Below are 22219 nucleotides of genomic sequence, written 5' to 3'. Positions count from 1 at the left end.
GGAGATTGTAGACCTCCACAAGTCTGGTTCATCCTTGGGAGCAATTTCCAAATGCCTGAAGGTACCACGTTCCTCTGTACAAACAATAGTATGCAAGTATAAACACCATGGGACCACACAGCCGTCATACAGCTCAGGAAGGAGACGCGTTCTGTCTCCTAGAGATGAACGTACTTTGGTGCGAAAAGTGCAAATCAATCCCAGAACAACAGCAAAGGACCTTGTGAAGATACTGGAGGAAACAGGTACAAAAGTATCTACAGTGGGGAAAAAAAGTATTTAGTCAGCCACCAATTGTGCAAGTTCTCCCACTTAAAAAGATGAGAGAGGCCTGTAATTTTCATCATAGGTACACGTCAACTATGACAGACAAATTGAGGAATAAATATCCAGAAAATCACATTGTAGGATTTTTTATGAATTTATTTGCAAATTATGGTGGAAAATAAGTATTTGGTCACCTACAAACAAGCAAGATTTCTGGCTCTCACTGACCTGTAACTTCTTCTTTAAGAGGCTCCTCTGTCCTCCACTCGTTACCTGTATTAATGGCACCTGTTTGAACTTGTTATCAGTATAAAATACACCTGTCCACAACCTCAAACAGTCACACTCCAAACTCCACTATGGCCAAGACCAAAGAGCTGTCAAAGGACACCAGAAACAAAATTGTAGACCTGCACCAGGCTGGGAAGACTGAATCTGCAATAGGTAAGCAGCTTGGTTTGAAGAAATCAACTGTGGGAGCAATTATTAGGAAATGGAAGACATACAAGACCACTGATAATCTCCCTCGATCTGGGGCTCCACGCAAGATCTCACCCCGTGGGGTCAAAATTATCACAAAAACGGTGAGCAAAAATCCCAGAACCACACGGGGGGACCTAGTGAATGACCTGCAGAGAGCTGGGACCAAAGTAACAAAGCCTACCATCAGTAACACACTACGCCGCCAGGGACTCAAATCCTGCAGTGCCAGACGTGTCCCCCTGCTTAAGCCAGTACATGTCCAGGCCCGTCTGAAGTTTGCTAGAGTGCATTTGGATGATCCAGAAGAGGATTGGGAGAATGTCATATGGTCAGATGAAACCAAAATATAACTTTTTGGTAAAAACTCAACTCGTCGTGTTTGGAGGACAAAGAATGCTGAGTTGCATCCAAAGAACACCATACCTACTGTGAAGCATGGGGGTGGAAACATCATGCTTTGGGGCTGTTTTTCTGGAAAGGGACCAGCACGACTGATCCGTGTAAAGGAAAGAATGAATGGAGCCATGTATCGTGAGATTTTGAGTGAAAACCTCCTTCCATCAGCAAGGGCATTGAAGATGAAACGTGGCTGGGTCTTTCAGCATGACAATGATCCCAAACACACCGCCCGGGCAACGAAGGAGTGGCTTCGTAAGAAGCATTTCAAGGTCCTGGAGTGGCCTAGCCAGTCTCCAGATCTCAACCCCATAGAAAATCTTTGGAGGGAGTTGAAAGTCCGTGTTGCCCAGCGACAGCCCCAAAACATCACTGCTCTAGAGGAGATCTGCATGGAGGAATGGGCCAAAATACCAGCAACAGTGTGTGAAAACCTTGTGAAGACTTACAGAAAACGTTTGACCTGTGTCATTGCCAACAAAGGGTATATAACAAAGTATTGAGAAACTTTTGTTATTGACCAAATACTTATTTTCCACCATAATTTGCAAATAAATTCATTAAAAATCCTACAATGTGATTTTCTGGAGAAAAAAAATCTCAATTTGTCTGTCATAGCTGACGTGTACCTATGATGAAAATTACAGGCCTCTCTCATCTTTTTAAGTGGGAGAACTTGCACAATTGGTGGCTGACTAAATACTTTTTTCCCCCACTGTATATCCACAGTAAAACGAGTCCTATATCGACATAACTTGAAAAGCCGCTCAGCAAGGAAGAAGCCACTGCTCCAAAACCGCCATAAAAAAGCCAGACTATGGTTTACAACTGCACATGGGGACAAAGATCATACTTTTTGGAGAAATGTCCTCTGGTCTGATTAAACAAAAATAGAACTGTTTGGCCATAATGACCATCATTATGTTTGGAGGAAAAAGGGGAACGCTTGCAAGCCAAAGAACACCATCCCAACTGTGAAGCACGGGGGTGGCAGCATCATGCTGTGGGGGTGCTTTGCTGCCGGAGGGACTGGTGCACTTCACAAAATAGATGGCATCATGAGGAAGCAAAATTATGTGGATATATTGAAGCAACATCTCAAGAAATCAGTCAGGAAGTTAAAGCTTGGTCGCAAATTGATCTTCCAAATGGACAATGAAGCAGACTTCCAAAGTTGTGGCAAAATGGCTTAAGGACAACAAAGTCAAGGTATTGGAGTGGCCATCACAAAGCCCTGACCTCAATCCTATAGAAAATTTGTGGGCAGAACTGAAAAAGCGTTGTGCGAGCAAGGAGGCCTACAAACCTGACTCAGTTACACCAGCTCTGTCAGGAGGAATGGGCCAAAATTCACCCAACTTATTGAGGGAAGCTTGTGGAAGGCTACCCGAAACGTTTGACCCAAGTTAAACAAGGCAATACTACCAAATACTACTTGAGTGTATGTAAACTTCTGACCCACTGGGAATGTGATGAAAGAAATAAAAGCTGAAATAAATAATTCTCTCTACTATTGTGCTGACATTTCACATTCTTAAAATAAAGTGGTGATCCTAACTGACCTAAGACAGGGAATTTTTACTAGGATTAAATGTCAGGAATTGTGAAAAACTAAGTTTAAATGTATTTGGCTAAGGTGTATGTAAACTTCCGACTTCAACTGTAAGTTAGCCAACAGTATATAGCCTCCTTTGCAGTCTCAGAGCAGTAGCTTGCTGCTTTGTTCCCTTGCGGTCGCAGAGCAGTAGCTTGCTGCTTTGTTCCCTTGTGGTCTCAGAGCAGTAGCTTGCTGCTTTGTTCCCTTGCGGTCTCAGAGCTTGCTGTGTTGTCTGTTGGTTGAGACTAGCCTACATGCTACATCCATACATACAGTACCAGTCAAAAGTTTGGACACACCTACTCATTCAAGGGTTTTTCTTTATTTTTACTATTTTCTACATTGTAGAATAATAGTGAAGACATCAAATCTATGAAATATCACATATGGAATCATGTAGTAACCAAAAAAGTGTTAAACAAATTATATTTGAGATTCTTAAAATAGCCACCCTTTGCCTTGATGACAGCTTTGCACACTCTTGGCAATCTCTCAACCAGCTTCACCTGGAATGCTTTCCAACAGACTTGAAGGAGTTCACACATATGCTGAGCATTTGTTGGCTGCTTTTCTTTCACTCTGCGGTCCAACTCATCCTAAACCATCTCAATTGGGTTGAGGTCGGGTGATTGTGGAGGCCAGGTCATCTGATGCAGCACTCCATCACTCTCCTTCTTGGTCAAATAGCCCTTACACAGCCTGGAGGTTTGTTGGGTCACAGTCCTGTTGAAAACGTAATTATAGTCCCACTAAATGCAAACCAGATGGGATGGCATATCGCTGCAGAATGCTGTGATAGCCATGCTGGTTAAGTGTGCCTTGAATCCTAAACAAATCACAGACAGTGTCACCAGCAAAGCACCCCCACACCATCACACCTCCCCCTCCATGCTTCACGGTGGGAACCACACATGCAGAGATCATCCGTTCACCTACTCTGCGTCTCACAAAGACACGGTGGTTGGAACCAGAAATCTAAAATTTGGACTCATCAGACGGAAGGACAGATTTCCACCAGTCTAATGTCCATTGCTTGTGTTTCTTGGCCCAACAAGTCTCTCCTTCTTATTGGTATCCTTTAGTAGTGGTTTCTTTGCAGCAATTCGACCATGAAGGCCTGATTCACGTAGTCTCCTCTGAACAGTTGATGTTGAGATGTGTCTGTGACTTGAACTCTGTGAAGCATTTATTTGGGCTGCAATTTCTGAGGCTAGTAACTCTAATGAACTTATCCTCTGCAGCAGAGGTAACTCTGGGTCTTCCATTCCTGTGGCGGTCCTCATGAGAGCCAGTTTCATCATAGTGCTTGATGTTTTTTGCGACTGCACTTGAAGAAACATTCAATGTTCTTGAAATGTTCCATATTGACTGATCTTGATGTCTTAAAGTAATGATGGACTATCATTTATCTTTGCTTATTTGAGCTGTTCTTGCCATAATATGGACTTGGTCTTTTACCAAATAGGGCTAACTTCTGTATACCACCCCTACCTTGTCACAACACAACTGATTGGCTCAAATGCATTAAGAAGGAAAGAAATTCCACAAATTAATTTTTAACAAGGCACACCTGTTAATTGTAATGCATTCCAGTTGACTACCTCATGAAGCTGGTTGAGAGAATGCCAAGAGTGTGCAAAGTTGTCATCAAGGCAAAGGGTGGCTAATTTGAAGAAACCCAAAACGGAAATATATCTTTATTTGTTTAACACTATTTTTTGTTACTACATGATTCCATATGTGTTATTTCATAGTTTTGATGTCTTCACTATTATTCTACAATGTAGAAAATAGTAAAAATAAAGAAAAACCCTTGAATGAGTAGGTGTGTCCAAACTTTTGACTGGTACTGTATATATATATGTATCCATGCCACAATAGGCTAGTCGGTGCATTGCCCTGCTTAATAATGCTAGGATCCTGTTACGAGGTGTGCATCCCAAATGAAACGCTATAGGGCTCTGGTCAAAAGTAGTGCACTTTGAGAATAGGGTGCCATTTGGGACGCATGTATGTCATATATGACTGTCAATTTGGGACTGGGTCAATTGGAGCCGGAAATGACACCTGCCTTTGTGCTGAGCCAAAGCAGCTTACAACAGAAGGGCTCAGAGGCAACATGATTTAATACTACACCTGGGCAACTGGGTTCAGCCAAGCACAACGTTGTAGAGTTCAGATAGAAATACATGACGTAGAACGAACAGACTGATATGTAGAATAAGGAAGCACTTCAGCTCCATTAATGTAATTTATATCTAATTCTGCAATAGTTGACTACTGAATGTGACCCCTGTCCAATGGTGTTTCATGGGTTGGACAATCATTGAAGCCACAGACAGAATATGATACAAAACTAATATTAAATAACTTTAGAAGCATTATACCAGTGTGTGGATTTCCTTTTTGTTCTACGTCATCCTCTCCAATCCAGCACCTGGGACAAGAGTTCTTAATGGAGGTGTCCATACCACTCCACTAAACTTTAATATTGAAGGTAACAGGATGATTAAAACCATACAGATAGGATTTTTTTTAAGGAGTAGATCATAGCTAGTAAAGATGCTCATAGTAGAAAGACATAAATCCCTATTGATATCGGCTAAAACCCAGGTTTCGTTGTTTCAAAAGACTTACTGCCATCTTGTGGTTAAATTAACACATTGCAGGAGATAACGTTGAACAGAGGACTTCACCTTGTAGTTGACGCTGCCATTCTCGTCCTCCTGACCTGTCACGAGGGCATCAATCTCGGCCTCAAATATCTTCTCAAGTACAACGGACACACACACAAAAACCGGGCTTATAATGCATTAGGACCGCATCATAAGGACGGCATTATTCCTGTATGCCTTCCTCCACTGCAATAGAACGCTCCATATCTCTTCCTGAAAGTGACATTACACAATAGAGAACACAATAGTACAGAACAGCACCAAATGAAAATTGTAAAATGGATCACCAAAATTGTATAACTTTAATAAACAAGCAATATTATATTTCAAATCAACATTAAGGTGGCGTTTAGATAAAAGACAACAAATCTAATACAACAACCAAACGTACTGCAATGTTCTAATACATGGCTTGTTGTGGTGTTTTAATGATGATCATTAATAGTTATAAGTAGAAGAGAGCAAGGGTACTTCCGGTTTGGACAAAAGGCACATGGATGGATAAAATACTGTAACATCTTTCATTCAAACTAGAACATTCTAACTTACGTGACTATACCATTTCGTTTTCTACCCCCATAAACACACCAGGACAAACAGTTGGACACAAACAAAGGTGGTTTTTAAAAAATATACAATTTCATTCTGTGCATTTGATCATTGTTTCAATCTCTTGAGATTTCAAGTGTGAAAGGATGTATGGATGGATTCAATAAAATATTGTTTGCCTTGTAGATGCCCAAGGAAAGGGATAAACAACCCTACATCTAGAGCGTTAAAACCACATATTCCCAGGCAATATTAGCAAATAAATTAAATAGAGAAACCCTAAATATCTATTATTTCAGTCCATGCTTATTCAAAGAGGAGTGAATCCTAAGTTCCACTTAAGTCCATTTTATCTCAGTCATGCATTGAAGTCAATGGGAGACTAAGTGAAAATTTGACTTAAGTGAAAGTTCAGATTCACCCCAGACATACCACTGGCCTACCTTCAGTCACCATGACAATCACTTTAAAAGGCACCGACAACAAGCTAAGTAGCTAACCCAGTCAAAACTGCTGTTGGTGTAAGAGCCTCTTATGTTAACCACTCCCCAGCTCTCCTCCATGGTGATGTCACTGGGACGTCTCCCTCACTTCTGGCTGACGATACTGCGGGCGATCAGCTCCTTCATGATCTCATTGGTGCCTCCATAGATGGGCTGGATACGGGAGTCCACAAACGCCCTGACGGAGAGCGAGAGAGGATTTTCATATGCACAGACAGCATAGAATTAAATAGAAAAATATTGTATATCTCCATGACACACAAACGTCTCACTGTCACTCACTTGGCGATGGGGTACTCCCACATGTAGCCCCAGCCCCCGTGGAGCTGCAGACACCGGGTGGCCACAGAGTTCTGGAGGTCAGACGCCCTGCGAACAACAAAACAGTCAGACGATATAGGAGGGATCACATTTCTCTGCTCTTCTCCCTGAAGTGTGCACTTCCAAACTCTTAATCATGGATTTAAAAGCATTGGCTGGAAAGAAATATCCAGCATCATTCTAATACCAATCCACTCCCTTTAAATCCATAAGGGTAGCTGTGTGTTCAAGTGCACTTTACCTGTCAAACATACTGACAGTTCTTGACTGGAGTACCGTAAAGCTGGTAAAAGAGGGGTAAGTTAGTATTTGGTTGTGTTCTCACCAGTACTTGGCCATAGAGGCTGTTTGAGAGTCCAGGCGTTTCTCTGAGTGGAGCTGGAGACAGTTGTCTAGAAAGGAGCGGCCCACACAGATCTCAGTCTTCAGCTCTGCCAGCTTGTGCTGCACTGTCTGCACCAGGCCAAGAGACAGGGGGATGGAGTTAGTGGATCACTTCAACATAATACAATACAACTTCATTCCTTCATTTGATCAAACAGAAATGTGTTCTATGGAGCTAGTTTTGGGTTAAGTGCCTTGCTCAAGGGCACAACGGCAGGATAGACAGGATCTGACACCAGCAGCCTTCTAGTTGCCAGTTCAGTCCCCACTTTTTTTCAGCTTCTCTACCCTAGGTTACCTACCGCCCCGATAGAGTCAGTGGTCCACTAGACTGAATACGCCACTGGTTGCTACAGCAGAAACACCAGTCAAAGATAACGTTATCCAACCTGAAGGTGAGCGATGGTCTTGCCGAAAGCCTTCCTCTGTGTCACATAGTTCCTGGTCTCCTCAAACATGAACTCACTGCTGGCGATGGCCATGTCTGCAATCAGCAGGCGCTCCTGGAAGAACGAGGAGGAACAGGGAAGGTGAGGAGTAGTAATAATGAGGCGGTTTGTAGCTACTAGTTATAGCAATACCTTTGTGATAATCAAGTACATAGAATAGGTTAGAGGTCAATTCACTCGTTGCTTTTTAAATAAATACAATTGCAATTTCAGCTTACTTCCTAAATCAAAATGTAACTGACCCCAACCCTGGTATAATGCAAGTGTAATTCATCTCTGAAAGGTGTTGTTGTGTACCTGTGGCAGCTCATTCATCAGGTAGTAGAAGCCCTTGTTGACCTGTCCCAGCAGGGCAGAAGCAGGGAGACGCACGTCCTCAAAGAACAGCTCGGCCGTGTCCTGGGGTCAGAGAGAAAACGGTTATTATATATAGAAGGTAATGGCTGTTCTATACTGGGCTGGCATGACAGTGACCCCTTCTGGTCATCTGAACCCACTTCTCAAGGGACGTCAATGTCAAACCGACTGTTTGAAGCAACGAGGGGTCTTTTTATTTGACCAGACCTGGATTCAATAGTGTTTGTTTTCTTTCAAATACTTTAGCTGCCTTCGACTGAGCTTGCCCAGCGCAATGGAACCAATGGAAGAGTCCAAAAAGTGCAACCCATCCATCTGGTTCTACATGCAGTTTCAATCAAAGTATTTGAACCCAGCCAGGTGGTCAAAATGGCCCCTTAACGAGATAGGGTTAAAAAATGAGCGATTTAGATTTCTGACTGTACCTGTGCCATCAGGCCAATCTTTTCCAGCTTCTTGCCCGCCTGGAAGCCCGGCATTCCTTTCTCCACCAGAAAGAGGCTGATCCCGTGGGCCGCTGTTTTCGCCTCGCGGTTCGTTACGGTCACCACGATCACCATGTCGGCCATACAACCGTTGGTGATGAACACCTGCGGGTCAAGGGACAGAGGTCAATGACATGGGTCATGTTCAGTTGGGAGAAAACATTTTGAAAACGGGGGAGGTACTACTCAAATCTGTCAAACAAGAAAACTGATTTTCATTCTCCACTGCAAAACGTTTTGCTACGGTGTGCCCGACTAAACACAACCCTAGTCTGGTTAAACCACATCCACCCTGAACGCACCTTGTTACCGTTGAGGATCCAGTCATCGCCGTCCTTCTTAGCGTACGTCCTGACACCTTGGAGGTCACTGGGTAGAAAGGAGAGAAGAGAGGATCTTTAGGATGGACTGCTATTGGCTAGACAGAGGTAGAAGTTGGAGCACACATTATAATGAAAACAGAAAACAGGCAGAATGACCCCACATTGACCTTAACATCGTCAAATTCTCATGTTGAAAGTATAGCCTATTAAATGAACCATTAATACCCTTTTCACACCATGGTGCCGACCCAGACCGTACTGTGCCTGCTTGGATATTTTCTTTTCACATCATCCTTTCCAGTAGGGTACCAACAACTCAAGTGGATGTGTAACCAGACCAGCGCAGTACAGCTCAGCTTGGCTCAGCTTTACCCAGTAGTGTTAAAAGTCCTCACCTGCCAGCTCCTGGCTCCGTCATGGCGATAGCCCCGATGCAGGTCCCAGCAGCCATCTGCGGTATGAAGCGATCGATCTGTTCCTTGGAGCCGTAGTTACTGATGTAGGGCATGCAAATCTCAGAGTGGAGGGCGAAGCCTGGGCCAGAGCAGTTAGAGTACATCCTCAAAGACAAAGAGAGACAGGGTGAGGAGAGGGGTCTGCTATGTGTGACTGGGTGGGAGAGTGGGTGTGAGTGGGTGGGTGGGTGGGAGTGAGGGTGTGTGTGAGTGGGTGGGTGTGGGTGGGTGGGTGTGTGTGGGTGGGAGGGTGTGTGTGTGTGTGAGTGGTTGGGTGGGTCGGAGTGTGTGAGTCCTATTATTATCCCCTCTGACTTTCAGTACAACACAAAGCCTGTTGACAGAATAGCATTTAGATCAGTAGCCATCTAAGTTAAGTCAGTTGTTTGAAATGTATCACAACTACTACATTCTCATTTACGCCCATGGTCATAGCAATAGAGCTTGGGGAAACACTAGCCAATCAACCCACTCCTACACCAGGGTCTGTATTCATATAGCGTATCGGAATATGAGTACTGATCTAGGATCAGTTTAGATCATTATGAATATGATTATACGGACAGTGGGGAGCTGATCCCAGATCAGGACAAGATACTCACTGCTCCTCCCACATCACAGCTGCAGACAGCAGATCTCCTCCGATCCCACCGTGCTCCTCTGGAGTGAGGATCCCCAACAGACCCTGCTCCCCAGCCTTCTGCCATAGCTCCCTGCTCACCATACCTGCCTTCTCCCACCTGGAGGGGGGAGAGGGGAGGGAAGACAGAGATAATACCTTAAGTCAGCATTGTGTCATCATCACAATATAAATCACATCATCAAAACCATTCAGTTCACTGGGGGGAAAAAAGCTTGTTCATCAGGGTCCTGTTTATTATGTCACACAGTAGCAAAACCATTTCAAAACGTTCTGCAATGGAAAACAAGCGTTTTACAGCTGGCTCCTCCCTATTTGTTTCAGTCAGTTTCCTACCGTTTGGTGATTAATGAACAGGACCCTGATGGGCAACACTAGGCACATGCGGAGATGGTTACAGACAGGCAATACATACTCCTTGTGGTAGGGCACCACCTCCTCTGTCCAGAAACGTCGGACACTCTCCCTGAACATGTCATGGTCCTCGTTAAAGATCCTGCGGGTACCGATGTCCATCAGAGTCTTGGCGCTGGACGTCTCCGGACGATTGGACGGGGGAGCATCCCCTTCCTGGGGCTGGCTGTGTTGCAATCTGGGAAATGGAGGCACGATCACTTATAAATAAACTACATGTTGGTCTAAGGGCATAACAAGGCTGTTGTAAGGCCTAACGTATCCTACAAAGTCTACCTTTAATCTTTAGGTGTGGTATACTGAAACACTTGTGTGCTTGCTAAAAAGTAATAAGCTGAGCCTTATTCTGACATCAGTGTAGTTAGTAGTGGATTTTGAGTCATGGAATGAGACTAGCTCCCCCATGGTGGTCTGAGTAACCTCGAATGACATTAACCTAATGCCATTAGTTAAGTTAACCACCGATAAATCTACAATAATCGAGAATTTCAACAAGCATTTTGCTACAGCTGGCCATGCTTTCCATCTGGCTACCACTAACCCGGCCACCAACTCTGCACCCTCTGCTGCAACTTGCCCATGCCCCCCCCCGCTTCTCCTTCACACAAATTCAGACAGCTGATGTTTTGAAAGCGCTGCAAAATCTGGACCCCTACAAATCAGCTGGGCTAGACAATCTGGACCCTTTCTTTCTAAAACTAGCCGCCGAAATTGTCGCAACCCCTATTACTAGTCTGTTCAACCTCTCTTTCATAACGTCTGAGATCCCCAGAGATTGGAAAGCTGCCGCGGTCATCCCCCTCTTCAAAGGGGGTGACACTCTAGATCCAAACTGCTACAGACCTATATCCATCCTGCCCTGCCTTTCGAAAGTATTCGAAAGCCAAGTTAACAAACAGATCATCGACCATTTCGAATACCACCGTACCTTCTCCGCTATGCAATCCGGTTTCCGAGCTGGTCACGGGTGCACTTCAGCCACGCTCAAGGTCCTAAACGATATTATAACCGCGATTGATAATAGACAGTACTGTGCAGCCGTCTTCATCGACCTGGCCAAGGCTTTCGACTCTGTCAACTACCGCATTCTTATTGGCAGACTAAATAGCCTTGGTTTCTCAAATGACTGCCTCGCCTGGTTCACCAACTACTTCTCAGATAGAGTTCAGTGTGTCAAATCGGAGGGCCTGTTGTCTGGACCTATGGCAGTCTCTATGGGGGTGCCACAGGGTTCAATTCTTGGGCCGACACTTTTCTCCGTGTATATCAATGATGTCGCTCTTGCTGCTGGTGACTCTCAGATCCACCTCTACGCAGACGACACCATTTTGTATACATCTGGCCCTTCATTGGACACTGTGTTAACAAACCTCCAAACGAGCTTCAATGCCATACAACAATCCTTCAGTAGCCTCCAACTGCTCTTAAACACTAGTAAAACTAAATGCATGCTTTTCAATCGAACGCTGCTGGCACCCGCCCACCCGACTAGAATCACCACTCTCGACGGGTCTGACCTAGAGTATGTGGACAACTACAAATACCTAGGTGTCTGGTTAGACTGTAAACTCAACTTCCAGACTCACATAAAGAATCTCCAATCCAAAGTTAAATCTAGAATCAGTGTGTCAAATCGGAGGGCCTGTTGTCTGGACCTATGGCAGTCTCTATGGGGGTGCCACAGGGTTCAATTCTTGGGCCGACACTTTTCTCCGTGTATATCAATGATGTCGCTCTTGCTGCTGGTGACTCTCAGATCCACCTCTACGCAGACGACACCATTTTGTATACATCTGGCCCTTCATTGGACACGGTGTTAACAAACCTCCAAACGAGCTTCAATGCCATACAACAATCCTTCAGTAGCCTCCAACTGCTCTTAAACACTAGTAAAACTAAATGCATGCTTTTCAATCGAACGCTGCTGGCACCCGCCCACCCGACTAGAATCACCACTCTCGACGGGTCTGACCTAGAGTATGTGGACAACTACAAATACCTAGGTGTCTGGTTAGACTGTAAACTCAACTTCCAGACTCACATAAAGAATCTCCAATCCAAAGTTAAATCTAGAATCGGCTTCCTATTTCGCAACAAAGCGTCCTTCACTCATGCTGCCAAACATGCCCTCGTAAAACTGACTATCCTACCGATCCTTGACTTCGGCGATGTCATTTACAAAATAGCCTCTAACACTCTACTCAGCAAATTGGATGTAGTCTATCACAGTGCCATCCGTTTTGTCTCCAAAGCCCCATACACTACCCACCACTGTGACCTGTACGCTCTTGTTGGCTGGTCCTCACTACATGTTCGTCGTCAAACCCACTGGCTCCAGGCCATCTATAAATCACTGCTAGGCAAATCCCCGCCTTATCTTAGCTCATTGGTCACCATAGCAGCACCCACCCGTAGTCTGCGCTCCAGCAGGTATATCTCACTGGTCATTCCCAAAGCCAACACCTCCTTTGGCCGCCATTCCTTCCAGTTCTCTGCTGCCAATGACTGGAACGAATTGCAAAAATCTCTGAAGCTGGAGACTCTTATCTCCCTCAATAACTTTAAGCATCAGTTGTCAGAGCACCTTACCGATCACTGCACCTGTACACAGCCCATCTGAAATTAGCCCACCCAACTACCTCATCCCTATATTGTTATTTATTTTGCTCTTTTGCACCCCAGTATCTCTATTTGCACATAATCTCTTGCACATCTAGCATTCCAGTGTTAATACTATTGTAATTATTCTGCACTATAGCCTATTTATTGCCTTACCTCCATAACTTGCTACATTTGCACACACTGTATATATATTTTCTGTTGTATTTCTGACTTTATGTTTTTTACCCCATATGTAACTCTGTGTTGTTTTTATTGCACTACTTTGCTTTATCTTGGCCAGGTCGCAGTTGTAAATGAGAACCTGTTCTCAACTGGCTTACCTGGTTAAATAAAGGTGAAATAAAAAAAAATAAAAAAAACAAGCAACCAAACCAAGGTAGGAGCAATCAATCAGGAGTGTCAGGTTCATGAATAGGGAGTATGCAGTGATGTAGCTACAGAATAAAATCACATTATCTGGTGTAACAATCTGTAGTTAGCAGTGTTGGATAGCTGAGTTATATTCAACCCCCCTAGTTACCTCATATGTAAAGGCAAACGTTAGATAGGCTTTAAAAGGCCATTTCTGGGAAAGTGTGCCAAAGGTGACTGTGTCCCAGTTTCGCATTAGTGGGTCAACAGACAATGTCGAACACTTCAAGTAGCTATATTTTGCTTACTGACTACATATATGACAACACTGTCTAACTAAAATATTATGTTTAATGACAATTTCAATGAATTCAACACAATAGAAAAAACAACGAACATATTTCCTGCTCAATAACAGTAAATTAAACGTTAAATAAACACCGTTTCCCCAGTAAAATGTCCACGCAAAACTACGAAACGCACCTGGTATTTGCAGTGGAAAGTACTTGTCCACCTCGACATACATTTTTCACACCGGAAAAACACGTTTTCACAGCTTTTGACAACATTTTCCCCTGTACCGCTTTCACCCAACACACACAACAAAAGTGAATGTGTTTCTTCTTCAGTATTTCATGGGTAGCCTACAGTCTCATCTGTTGAATTTGCTGCCGTCTACTGGGCGGAGGTAAGGCCTGCTGAATGAACCTATTATATCAGATATTCTCATCCTACACATTACAAACATAATGGATTAAATATACTAGGGTAGTATGGGATTTGGGCTTCAACAAAACATTTTTATTTGTTGTTTTATTCAAAAGGCAATATGTTTTGTGATTTTTGAGTAGATTTTCACAATAGAAATCAAATTAAATTGAATTTGTCACATTCGCCGAATACAACAGGTGTAGACCTTACCGTGAAATTCTTACTTACAAGCCCTTAACCAACAATGCAGTTAAGAAAAATAAGAGTTAAGAAAATATTGACTAAATAAACTAACGTTGAAAAAAAAAGTAACAATAACAATAACGAGGCATGGGGTCCCTGTACCAAGTCAATGTGCGGGTTACAGGTTAGTCGAGGTAATTGAGGTAATATGTACATGTAGATAGGGGTAAAATGACTATGCATAGATAATAAACAGCAAGTAGCAGCAGCGTAAAAAAGTGGGGATCAATGCAAATAGTCCGGGTAGCCATTTGATTAACTGTTCAGCAGTTTTATGGCTTGGGGGTAGAAACTGTTAAGAAGCCTTTTGGACCTAGACTTGGCGGTACAGCTTGCCGTGCGGTAGCAGAGAGAACAGTCTATGACTAGGGTGGCTCATGCTTCATACTCAGGGTAATCCAGAGATTGTGAACTAGCCTTTTGAATTGGTCATTTCATTCAACAGCAAGTATGTACCAAGAGATAATATAATGTTTTACAGTGGATTTTAAAGTGGGCTAACATACATTTTCTGCAGTACAAAAATGCTTTATGATATTGCCACTCTCGATGCATTATTTGATGATACTTCAATACCCATACATGGATAAATGGCACGGCTGTAAGGGACCAGTCATACAAGCATGGTAGATACTAAATGGGAGCCTTGGGTTTCTGAAAATGTGTCAAAAAGTCGATGGAAGAAAAGTTATTTGTAATTAAAAGTAATACATTCAACTGCTCAGACACGAGACGTATGTGGCAGGGTCTACAGACAATCATGGACTACAAAACGAAAAGCAGCCACGTCGCCGAGACCGACTTGCTTCCGGCCAAGCTAAACACATTCTTCGCCCACTCTGAGGATAACACTGTGCCTCCGACGCGGCCCGCTACCAAGGACTGTGAGCTCTCGTTCTCCGTGGCCGACGTGAGTTAAACATTTAAACGTGTTAACCCTCGCAAGGCTGCCAGCCCAGACGCCATCCCTAGCCGCGTCCTCAGAGCATGCGCAGACCAGCTGGCTGGTGTGTTTACGGACATATTCAATCTCTCCCTATCCCAGTCTGCTGTCCCCACATGCTTCAAGATGGCCACCATTGTTCCTGTACCCAAGAAAGCAAGGGTAACTGAACTGAATGACTATCGCCCCCTAGCACTCACCTCTGTCATCATGAAGTGCTTTGAGAGACTAGTCAAGGATCATATCACCTCTACCTTACCTGCCACCCTAGACCCACTTCAATTTGCTTACCGCCCCAATAGATCCACAGATGATGCAATCGCCATCACTGCACATGGCCCTATCCCATCTGGACAAGAGGAATACCTATGTAAGAATGTTGTTCATTGACTATAGCTCAGCATTCAACACCATAGTACACTCCAAGCTCATCATTAAGCTCGAGGCACTGGGTCTGAACCCCGCCCTGTGCAACTGGGTCCTGGACATCCTGACTGGCCGCCCCCAGGTGGTGAAGGTAGGAAACAACACCTCCACTTTGCTGATCCTCAACACTGGGGCCCCACAAGGGTGCGTGCTCAGGCCACTCCTGTAATCCCTGTTCACCCATGACTGCGTGGCCAAGCACGCCTCCAACTCAATCATCAAGTTTGCAGACGACAAAACAGTAGTAGGCTTGATTACCAACAATGACGAGACAGCCTACAGGGAGGAGGTGAGGGCTCTGGGAGTGTGGTGCCAGGAAAATAACCTCTTACTCAACGTCAACAAAACAAAGGAGATGATGGTGGACTTCAGGAAACAGCAGAGGGTGCACCCCCCCATCCACATCGACGGGACCACAGTGGAGAAGGTGAAAAGCTTCAAGTTCCTTGGCGTACACATCACTGACAAACTGAAATGGACCACCCACACAGACAGTGTGGTGAAGAAGGCGCAACAGAGCCTCTTCAACCTCAGGAGGCTAAAGAAATTTGGCTTGGCACCTAAAACCCTCACAAACTTTTATAGATGCACAATTAAGAGCATCCTGTCGGGCTGTATCACCGCCTGGTACGGCAACTGCACCGCCCGCAACCGCAAGGCTCTCCAGAGGGTGGTGCGGTCTGCACAACACATTACCGGGGGCAAACTACCCGCCCCCAGGACACCTACAGCACCCGATGTCACAGGAAGGCCAAAAAGATCATCAAAGACATCAACCACCCGAGCCACTGCCTGTTCACCCCGCTACCATCCAGAAGGCGAGGTCAGTACAGGTGCATCAAAGCTGGGACAGAGAGACTGAAAAACAGCAATTATCTGAAGGCCATCAGACTGTTAAACAGCCATAACTAGCACATTAGAGGCTGCTGCCTATAGACATAGACTAGAAATCACTGGCCACTTTAAGAAATGGAACACTAGCCACTTTAATAATGTTTACATATCTTGCATTACTCATCTCATATGTATATCCTGTATTCTATACTATTCTACTGCATCTTAGTCATGCCACTCTGACATCGCTCGTCCATATGTATATATTCTTAATTCATTCCTTACTTAGATTTGTGTGTATTGGGTATATGTTGTGAAATTGTTAGATATTACCTGTTAGATATTACTGCACTGTCGGAGCTAGAAGCACAAGCATTTCGCTACACCCGCAATAACATCTGCTAAACACATGTATATGACCAATACAATTTGATTTGATGTCTTCAGCCTTACTATTTTGATCCCATTAAAGGCCCAGTGCAGTCATAAACGTGATTTTCCTGTTATTATATATTTCCACACTATGAGGTTGGTATAATACTATGACATTGTTAAAATTATGATAATGCACTGTTAGTGTAAGAGCTGTTTGAAAAGACTGCCTTAAATTTCAGCCTGTTTTGGTGGGGTGGAGTTTTGGCCTTCCAGGTGACATCACCAGGCGGTAAAATAGTTAATAAACCAGTAACAGAGTTCCAAAACTCTCTGCCAATAAATGCTAGTTTTCAGCCCCCCATTGAAAACAATACAAACGGTTGCATTGGGCCTTTAACTTACCATTGCAACATATAACTGTAGAGGTTCAGTAAAGTGTGTTCTTTCAGTAGACAGGTGACAGTTGTTCACGTTACCTAAATATTGAAGTGTTTAATATAACTACATGTTTATGAAAAAATATGCTATGGTATCTGATAGTTTTATTTAATTGAAGGTGTATTTGTACACTTCTTTAGACCGAGGATATATCCATCTTAATATTCCTGTCTTATCCTTTCATGGATGACACCTCTAAAATAGTACATCGTCACAAGCTCAATGAAGAAGACCAAGAATCAAGCCGGGTGGGGGATGTACTTTTGGAAAAGTTTATTCTGAAACGACAGAGTGAAAATAAATATAACTTTGAGGGAAAGGGGGGAGGGGTTTGGCAGCCAATCCACAATCTTGTCCAGTCAGCGCCTTTGGCATTGCCAGCAAGATGATGATGTCATGAGGTGGGCGGGGCAGAGGGTACAATCCCCACTTGATGAGTGGTCACCGTCCCACCCCAAGTGGAGAGACATGCCCCAGGTGGAGGCGAGGAGAGGGTCGTCATTGACAGCGGAGAGGTAACTTCCGTAGAGAGGAGTGAGGAGTTGAAAAGTTGACGGACAAAAAGAAAAAAAACACAGAATGGCTTTTCGACATCCCATTATAGTCCTTTTCTTTCCTAGGTTGGTCTTTAGAAAAACAGTCCTGACACCATGGGGTCTGGGAGATAGATAAGCTTTGGTTGCCGCAGCACTATCTTACACAGACAGGACGTGCTTGACGAATGCTGGGGGGAGAACAGAGAGGACACATAAGTACAGGAGCAAGAGATCTAAATAAAACAATTATTTAGAAAATTATAAAAACTATTATAAAATCATTTGATACAAATACATTTGATAAAAATCTATTTGATAAATATAAATATGATTAAAATAAGAGTACAAATATTTCAATGATACTGTTATTAAAACAGTCTGTGACATGATCTGTGCAGGATCCAGGATATTTGCTCTTTAGAGGTTGAAAAAGACTTGCCCTCATAGTTGATGCTGCCATTCTCGTCCTCCTGACCTATAAGGAGGGAATCAATCTCGGCCTCAGACATCTTCTCACCTAAAAGGGACCAACAACGAGCCAGTCAGGAACACACACACACATCCTGAATCCAAAATCAACCCCCAATACACCCTACACCCTAAGCACTTGTGTAGATCTGAGACGGTTAGACAGGTGTAAGCAATATGGCAGTAGTGTACCTAGGGTGTAGGGGGGCTAGGGGATTGATTTCACCCAGCCAACCAGACTTTTTAGCTGGCTAACCCACTGCCCAGTCAGTGCTGTACTGTACCGTGTCTAAATGTATCGACTCCACTCACCCAGTGTCCCCAGCACGATGCGCAGCTCAGCCCCCATCACGGTGCCGTTGCCCTCCTTGTCGAAGACACGGAGACCCTCAACGTAGTCATCAAGTGTACCCTTCACCAATTTATCGGCTTTTTCCAGCATGGGCAGGAAATCGGCGAAGGCCAGCCTCTTGTTGGCCATATCTGACTCAACGAAGGAGAAGAGATCGACGTTAGTCACACACGGTATGGTGGTCCATCTGTAGCCTTCCACTGCTTGGTTTGATACGATCACATCGTGCACACCACGTCAAGGACAAACAGTGTCTTGCTAGTGACGGTCGTTACCTCATTGTTATTTTATATAATCACCCTTGACAACCAGACCACAAAATGAACATTCATATCGCTACCAGATGTGGGTTCAAACAGTATTTGTTTTCTTTCAAATACGTGTAGTGTTTGATCAAGCCCACCTGGAGGCCCAGATTGGGGCGGGGTTTACACTTTTGGGACTATTCCATCCTCGGGGCCACGTTCAGTAGAGCAAACGTATGTAGGACTTTGCAGATAGAAATGTCATGACTAGAACAGACGTCATTACTTATTCTACAGGGGTAGAGAGGCCTGTTTGGTCTTCATACTACATTTCTACCTGAACGTATCATGACGTTCTCACAACATTCTCACAGCGTTTGCGATGTTCTCACAACCTATCCCTATAGGAGTACGGGTGGTCTCACCTTCGGGGGATGGTTTTCCCAGGATCACTGCAACCTCCTTGTTCTGGGGGTTCTGTCCCAAGGCGCGCATGATGTCAGCCACCTGGTTGTATCCAACCATGCTATCACCGACTCTGTCGAAGAGCCCGAAAGCCTCTTTGAAGTCTGGAAGGACGAGGGAAACGCAGAAGATACGATGAGTTGGATGAAGACAAGCATAAAGTGTGCACAAACGTACAGTATCCTGACAACTATCTTGTTCACACTCAAATGTTTCAATAAATCAAAGTTAAAATATTTGAGTTAATAAAAGGGACGAAAAGTAGCTCCGTCGTTATTAGTCATTTTGTTTTATGAACCAAAGGCAAAAACAGACCAGATATTTGTTCAATACTTCTAATAAAACTACACGCAATCAATGACACATTGTTCACCGTTCTGGTAAAAGTAAATTCTAACTGCAGCACTGGAGAATGGGGAGGAGCTACATGTCTCTTGTTGCTGTGCAGCAGATTCAAAGATGAAGAACGCTCGATTCCTCCCTCATTGTCCCCTGACTTATTATCAACCAACAGCTGTGTGTACTGTAGAGGTGCAGTAAGGGAGGATGGCTGGCGGGTCACTATAAGGGCTCGCTATTTCTATGGACTCCACTGAGAATCCCAATTGAAAGTGATCCAACAGATTAATGGCCTTATGTGATTTCCGAACGGCAGCAGCTGCCCCCCCCCCTCCACCCCCTCCCTCACTCCCTCCTACAAGGCCCGCTGGCGTTTGGCATTTAGAACCACCGACTGACAATCGATACGCCCTAAGAAAGTAACCCATGCCGTATACGGGCACGGTCTGCTCCGCCTGCCTGGCTCGGGTTAAACATAAGAATGCTGACTCCGGAGTAATCAACACACGCTAGCATTGGGCCCGCCTGCGTTCCTGCAGCACCTAGCCTAGCTGCTCCTCCAGCCAATAGCAAGTGCTCTAGTCTAGAGTATGCAGTGGATTCTTTAGGAAACACTTTATAATAACTTTTATTACATTATAAATGTTTACAAATAATGAAAACATGTATTTGTTTATTAATGCTCATTTATGAAAGTTTATATAAAGTGTTACCAATTTTTTCTAAAAGCGACTTGTCTGATAAAATAACACCTATACAATAATTGTATTGTACAAGATGACATACAGGAATTGTATATAGTCCTAGCAACAGTGTGTTAATGATGGGTCCAATATAGGAGGTTGTACATACCACTGGACTGCCATTGACTGACGTGACATTCCTTTTAGCACCTAGTGGAGTAAATGGCCTCAATAGTTCATTTCCAGCTCACCCTATTCTGGCCAGTTACCACTAGTTAGTTCTACACACCAACTGCCACTAGTTCTACACACCAACTGGCACTAGTTCTACACACCAACTGGCACTAGTTCTATACACCAACTGGCACTAGTTCTACACACCAACTGGCACTAGTTCTATACACCAACTGGCACTAGTTCTACACACCAACTGCCACTAGTTCTACACACTAATTGGCACTTGTTCTACGAACCAACTAGCTCTACACAAAACAACAGCCATTCTGAAGGACGTCTTTTAAAAGAACAAGACCGTGCTGCTCAGAATAGAAGCAGGGACACTAATCTCCTCTGGACAGCTGAACAAGACCCTGGGTTATTCTGCACTTGTGTTGTCAAGGCCATGGGCTCCAAAACGAGTGGACACAATTTAGGTCATTTTCACCCACTTATCAGTGACTTATCACACACACAGAGGGGACCTCATGATGCAGAAACCGTGCAGATCATACAACTCTACTTTTAGAGCCTAACTAAAGCCTCCAGAAAAACTAGTCCACAGGGGAACTTATTCTGGGGGCCACTTGACCTATTTGACTGAGTATCATTTTGCCTATTGAACTTGGTGAGTGCTACTTTGTAAAACACAGGGGACATGCTTTATCACTGAGCTATCTGTAAAGAACCTGGTCCTCACCTGGTCCTAAACTGAGTCCTCACCTGGTCCTACACTGAGTCCTCAGCTAGTCCTACACCGAGTCCTCGCCTAATCCTACAGAGTCCTCGCCTAGTCCTACAGAGTCCTCGCCTAGTCCTACAGAGTCCTCACCTAGTCCTACAGAGTCCTCGCCTAGAGAAGATACGACAGAACAAAGAGGAGGGCCCTAAGAAACTCAACACACTTCTCTCCACACACACACACACACACAATTAACTTACCCTCGATCTGGTCCGCCGTGAAAGAGGCGGCGGGTGCCTCAGCAGGAGCAGCAGCATCAGCCTATTAAAGACGCACACACCATAACAAGAGAAGGATGAGTCCCTAAGACCTGATCTGGGACCTGTTATAACCAATCCACCACCACGGGCATCCTGCCATTCTCAGAAGTACCAACACGTCGCTGGCACCATGGTGATACAGAGACTCATCTCAAAGTGATGCAGGCGCTCAACAGAAAAACATAGAAATACAGGTATATAGAAGGTCTACATTCTAGATATAGAACAATACATGAATTAGACACTAGGTGAGAAATTACACTAGCTAGTGTGATGATGGCTAGATGAAATGCTTGTAATGATTTGGGATATATTCCACGGTGTCTTTGTGGAGTCAAATGAGAAGCTCTAATCTAATTAGGTCCTCCTTGGTTTCTTCCCAAAAAATTTAGTATGACAGTGGCTTATTTTGTTAACAAAGAAGTGAACCAACCAAGTCTTGATATCCAATCTCTATACCAAATCACACAGATGCACCCACGGTAGTTCTGTAGCAACGTCAGGCTTTTAGATAATCCAATAGCCCCAAAGCCACACAAATTGATAGGCACAAAAATAAGCATCTGAAAATCACTTCAGGCAGTGGTAAATCCAAAAGTACACACCATTATGGAGATGAAGGAGTTGACACGGGGCAAAAAGAAAGAAGACTAAAGAAGCCGGAGTCCCAAG

The 22219-nt window shown here is 44.1% G+C and overlaps 2 protein-coding genes across 2 annotated transcripts; both read right to left on the bottom strand.

Annotated features, from left to right (window-relative positions):
- Window positions 1-5701: 5701 nt before the first annotated feature.
- On the bottom strand, window positions 5702-13902 carry LOC311124245 (long-chain specific acyl-CoA dehydrogenase, mitochondrial-like). Its single transcript, XM_084198421.1, has 11 exons — window positions 13755-13902; window positions 10300-10476; window positions 9847-9984; window positions 9185-9349; window positions 8769-8835; window positions 8407-8571; window positions 7922-8023; window positions 7565-7678; window positions 7117-7244; window positions 6753-6839; window positions 5702-6648 (listed from the first exon to the last, which is right to left on the bottom strand). Exons 1-11 carry the CDS (start codon window positions 13838-13840, stop codon window positions 6555-6557), a joined length of 1323 nt encoding a protein of 440 aa, XP_084054547.1. The 5' UTR covers window positions 13841-13902; the 3' UTR covers window positions 5702-6554.
- A 3721-nt stretch (window positions 13903-17623) lies between these two features.
- Window positions 17624-22219, bottom strand: LOC311124243 (myosin light chain 3, skeletal muscle isoform-like). The gene is made up of 6 exons (XM_084198419.1): window positions 22153-22219; window positions 21488-21548; window positions 19268-19411; window positions 18558-18728; window positions 18217-18294; window positions 17624-17965 (listed from the first exon to the last, which is right to left on the bottom strand). The coding sequence occupies exons 1-6, from the start codon at window positions 22153-22155 to the stop codon at window positions 17937-17939; spliced, it is 486 nt and encodes a 161-aa protein (XP_084054545.1). The 5' UTR covers window positions 22156-22219; the 3' UTR covers window positions 17624-17936.

This window comes from Coregonus lavaretus, assembly GCF_964263955.1.
Source record: "Coregonus lavaretus genome assembly, contig: HAP1_SCAFFOLD_707, whole genome shotgun sequence".
NCBI classification, from domain to species: Eukaryota; Metazoa; Chordata; class Actinopteri; order Salmoniformes; family Salmonidae; genus Coregonus; species Coregonus lavaretus.
Note: the sequence above shows the minus strand (reverse complement) of the source record. Positions and strands in the feature narration are given on the sequence as shown.